This window comes from Mus pahari, chromosome 1 (assembly GCF_900095145.1).
Source record: "Mus pahari chromosome 1, PAHARI_EIJ_v1.1, whole genome shotgun sequence".
Classification (NCBI taxonomy): Eukaryota; Metazoa; Chordata; class Mammalia; order Rodentia; family Muridae; genus Mus; species Mus pahari.
Window position 1 is genome coordinate 76,270,065 of NC_034590.1, and position 4,959 is coordinate 76,275,023.

General features: G+C 40.1%; 1 protein-coding gene across 1 annotated transcript; it reads left to right on the top strand.

Moving 5' to 3' along the window:
- Positions 1-3,706: 3,706 nt before the first annotated feature.
- Positions 3,707-4,665, top strand: LOC110331842 (olfactory receptor 2AG2-like). The gene has a single exon (XM_021212709.1). It carries the CDS (start codon positions 3,707-3,709, stop codon positions 4,655-4,657), a length of 951 nt encoding a protein of 316 aa, XP_021068368.1. The 3' UTR covers positions 4,658-4,665.
- The last annotated feature ends 294 nt before the right edge of the window (positions 4,666-4,959 follow it).

Consider the following 4,959-nt stretch of genomic DNA (forward strand, 5'->3'; position numbering starts at 1 on the left):
AAGAAGTGATGCTTGAAAATTGATCGTTTTTTATTTTAAAATTTAAGAAAATCAAGTGGTCTCTGTTTATTTGCTGATTACAAAAATAACATAAATAATAAAACCTATTACACAAGTTCAATAGAAGAAAAACCCTTAAATAAGTCAGTTTATTATTATAAAATTTTTTTTTTCTGGTTTTGAATTTTGCTGCCATGGATACTAGAATTCTGGATGTGGCATCAGCTCCTCACCTGATGCTCTGCCCCAGCATGGAATCACCATTTCTCCATTATGATGTTTAAGTATGTGTCAATTTGCTCTCAGTTTTAGAGAAACTCACATAGTGTTTGCAAGTTTTTCCTTTTTGCAACAAATTCTCACCTTCTGGGAGTATCTCATTTATTCCTTGAGAACACATTTAAATCCATATCTGTAATTTTGTACATCTGTAAATTGTGTGATTTTAGTTATTTGTTACACCGAAAATATTGTTACCTATTTCATTGTTATTCCAATGCTGGTGAGATTGCAAGCTGATGCAAGCACTCTAGAAATCAATCTGGTGATTCCTGACAAAAATTGGAATTAGCATACCTGAAGACCCAGCTTATATCACTCCTGGGCATATACACAAAAGATATTCTACCATAGCGCAAAGACATAGCCTCCGTTACATGTTTAGCAGCCTTATTTGTAATACCCAGAAACTGGAAACAACCCAGATGTCCCTCAACTGAAGAATGTATACAGAAAATGTGGTTCATTTACATAATGGAATACTATTCAGCTCTTAAAGATGAGGACATCGTGAATAATGCAAGCAATTGGATGGAACTAGAAAATATCATCCTGAGTGAGGTAACCAAGACTCAAACGTATATGCATGGTATGTACTCCCCAACAAGTGGATATTAGCCAAAAAGTACAGAATATCCAGGATATAACTCACAGACTGCAAGAAGTTTAACCAGCAGCCCAAGTGAGGATATTTTAATTCCACTTAGAAAAGGAAACAAAATAATTATGGGAGGTAGAGGGAGGGTGGGACCTGGGTGGGAGAGAAGAGGGGGAAGTGAAAAGGAGAACAGGATCGTGTAAAGGCAGGATGGGAGAGAAACTCAAAGGACCAGAAGAATGAGTGGAAATAAACAGCTTCTGGGGGTGTGAGGCATGGGGACCTTCTAGAAAGTTCCAGAAACCGAGGAGGTGAGAGACTTTCAGGAGTCAATGGGGGTGGCCATAGCCAAATGCCCAACAATGGGGACAGGGAGCCAGAAGAGTTCACCTCCAGCAGATAGACAGGGCCCCAAGTAGAGGGGTGGGATTAACAATACACAGTCAAATTTTCTGACCCAAAATTATTTCTGTCTTAAAGAAGTGCAGGGACAAAACTGGAGAAGATACTTAAGGAATGGCAGTCCAATAACTAGCTTAATTTGGGATCAATCTCATGAAGGGACACCAAGGCCTGACACTATTACTGATGCTATCCTGTGCTTAAAGACAGAAGACTAGCATGGCTGTCCTCTCAGAGGCCCTACCAGCATCTGACTGAGTCAGATGAAAATACTTACACCCAACCATTGGCCTGAAGTTGGGACCCCTATAGAGGAATTAGAGGAAGGATTAAAAGGAAGTGAATGGGAGGGCAACCATGTAGTAAGACCAGCAGTCTCAACTAACCCAGACCCCTGGGAGCTTTCAGAAACTGAGACACCAACCAGACAGCATACATGGGCTAGGCCAAGACCCCTGGCACTTATATAGAAGAACACTGCCTGGTCTGGCCTCAGTGGGAGAAGATGTACCTCAAGGAAGTAGGGAGAGGGATACCTGCTGGAGGAGGGGGAGCATCTTCTCAGAGGCAAAAGGGAAGGGTAATGGGATAAGAAATAGTCAGGTAGACCAGGAAGGGGCAATGACTGGAATGTAAATAAATGAAATAATTAAAAAATGTTTGCCTACTCCATATGACCTAGCACAAGGCAAGGCCTGGGCCAAGTAGTGGGAGTGGGTGGGTAGGGGGACAGAGGTGGGGGGAGGGGTATGGGAAACTTTCGGGATAGCATTTGAAATGTAAATAAAGAAAATAATAAAAAAAAAAAAATGTTTGCCTAAAACAGTACAAACTATTGAGACTATACATGAAGCATACCAAAAGGAGATAATATTATGAATCATTTACTATAAATACTAGAATATCTCACTGAAAAGAAATTTAATTAGTAAGTAGCCATTGTATAAAAGGATGGTTCCATTTCTTGTTTGTTCTCTTGATGCATTCTGCATTCAATGGTGAGAGAAATCTGTGGCCTCAGACCTGATTCAGAGACAAAGAGCTCAGAAAAACAAGCTAGAAAACACACCCAAGAGAATTCATTAATGTACCTTTTCTTAGATTTACACTTCCAGGGGAGGCCATTTCAGCTGGGAGATAAGTCCCTCTAAAGACAGCAAAAGAAAAAAGAAAGGAGGCCACAAGCTCAAAAGACATAGTGTGCTTCTCAACAAAGCCTCTGTTTACCACTATGTTCAGGTACCTTTAGGCGGGGCCCTTGGACAGCTCTTCCAGTTTCTACTTCTTTCATACACCACTGATCTTTGCTCTCAGATGGAAGAAGCAATAAAGAAATCTGAGCATCTGGACCTAAGAGCAATTGGATAACTGACATGGAGTTAGGGGATTTCTTTCCATGAAGCCTGTTAATTAGAAAATTTCTACTCATTCTCAGATATGAGAATTGGAAGACCTCTGGATCCATAGTATACTACCCAGACTGTTAGCTGCCTGGCTGCACAGACATCTATCTCCAGAAAACACCTATAGATGAAAAAAAGAAATAAAACAGCCCAGACACCTGACATTGTAAGAATTCCTCCCCTATTTAACCAACTTAGCAAAACAACCAATTAGGTCCTGCTGAGAAGTCACTTCTTCCCTCCTTTGTATTAAATAACTTCAATCTTCATGCAGTGGAAGAGGAACAGAGGTGATCAGACAGCTAGGCTTCTCATCACCTGAGATGATGAATTCGTCTCTCACATAAGGAAATGTGTAGCCTCTGAGCAGTTTATGACAATAAATGGAGTCCAAAGCAGATCCTTAGTAATTAAACTAAATTATCAGAGTTGCTACTGCTTTGTGTTCAATTGTCCTTCCAATTACTCTATTTTAGGACTGATAAAAGCATGTCCAGATCCCACAAATACATGCACCTACTTTGTTGTAAATACACATCACTTTACACTGTAATAACAGTACATCAGTTTTTTCAAAGGTGCCATTACTAAGCACTTAAATAATAAGAACATATAATGCTTTACTATGACATTTGTGTGTAGTGGTGTACTAGTATACCCTTATGTGCTCCTTACTAGTACTTCCATGTGCTGATATACTACTTCCTTGAGTCCTGCTGTACTATTACATCTTATGCACTTCTGTTATAGTACATCTGGGTATGGCTGTACTGGGACATCTATATGTTCTACATTCTGAGAACCTTGTAGTCTAGAGTTGAGTACCTCCTTTTCAGGAGTACATCTTCAGAACATTTATCAAGATATAATTAAAAGTCAAATATACACATTAGCAAGCAAAGTTATTTATACATTAAAAATAGCATTTTACTGGTGTATTAAAGTGCTAACATAAAAGCTAGTTCTATAATAATAAAATTCAATTGACTCCTCTGCTTCTAGGCAGCTGAACATATCACTCAAAATGGAGTTTAGGAACTCGACGATGGGCAATGGCTTCATCTTAGTGGGGATTCTGGATGACAGTGGCTCTCCTGAACTGCTCTGTGCCACAATCACAGCCCTGTACATGTTGGCTATAACCAGCAATGGAGTGCTACTTCTGGTCATCACTATGGATGCCCGGCTCCACGTGCCCATGTATCTCCTACTTGGACAGCTGTCTCTCATGGACCTCCTCCTGACATCAGTTATTACTCCAAAGGCTGTCATGGATTTTCTTCTCAAAGACAACACCATCTCCTTTGGAGGTTGTGCCCTTCAGATGTTTCTAGAACTGGTACTGGGTAGTGCAGAGGACCTCCTTCTGGCCTTTATGGCCTATGACAGGTATGTGGCCATTTGTCATCCTCTAAATTATATGATCTTCATGAGGCCAAGTGTTTGCTGGTTCATAGTTGGTGCTATATGGATCCTGGCATCAGTGATAGCCCTAGGATTTACCATCTACACTATGAGTTATCCCTTCTGTAAATCCCGGCAGATCAAACACCTGTTCTGTGAGATTCCTCCATTGCTGAAGCTGGCCTGTGCAGATACGTCCACATACGAGTTGATGGTTTATTTGGCAGGTGTTTCCATTCTGATTCTCCCTCTTGCTGTTATTCTGGCCTCCTATGTACGGATTCTGTTTACTGTACTCCACATGCCCTCAAATGAGGGCAGGAAGAAAGCCCTTGTCACCTGTTCTTCTCATCTGATTGTGGTTGGGATGTGGTATGGGGGTTCTTCACTCATGTATGTCCTTCCCAGTCAATTCCACAGTCCCAAACAAGACAATATCCTCTCCATTTTCTATACTGTTGTCACTCCAGCTTTGAATCCCCTCATCTACAGCCTGAGGAATAAGGAGGTCACAGGGGCTTTAAGGAGAATTTTTGGAAAATGGTTGGGGCCAGCACAATCCACTTTCTAGGTAGTTCTTTCTAATAGCTATGTTCTAAACTTACTTCTTCCTTAAAGTCAGATTTGACTATGGATATGTTGATTTAAAAGTATGGGAATCTCTTATTAAATACTTTTTGTCTATTTACTCCATGAGATATTTTATAGGATAATTACCCAGAGAAAACTTCTCTGTGTATTGATATGAATCATTTCATTTCAGTCTGGGCAATTAATTATCTCAGCCAATTATATTCACATAAAAGGTTTCTTCACACTTAGATATTTTCTTCCTTATTGTATAATGACCTTACAGAGCAATGATGAGGAGAT

Coding starts and splice junctions, on each gene's coding strand:
- LOC110331842 (XM_021212709.1), top strand. CDS start 3,707: ATGGAGTTTAGGAACTCGACGATGGGCAATGGCTTCATCTTAGTGGGG.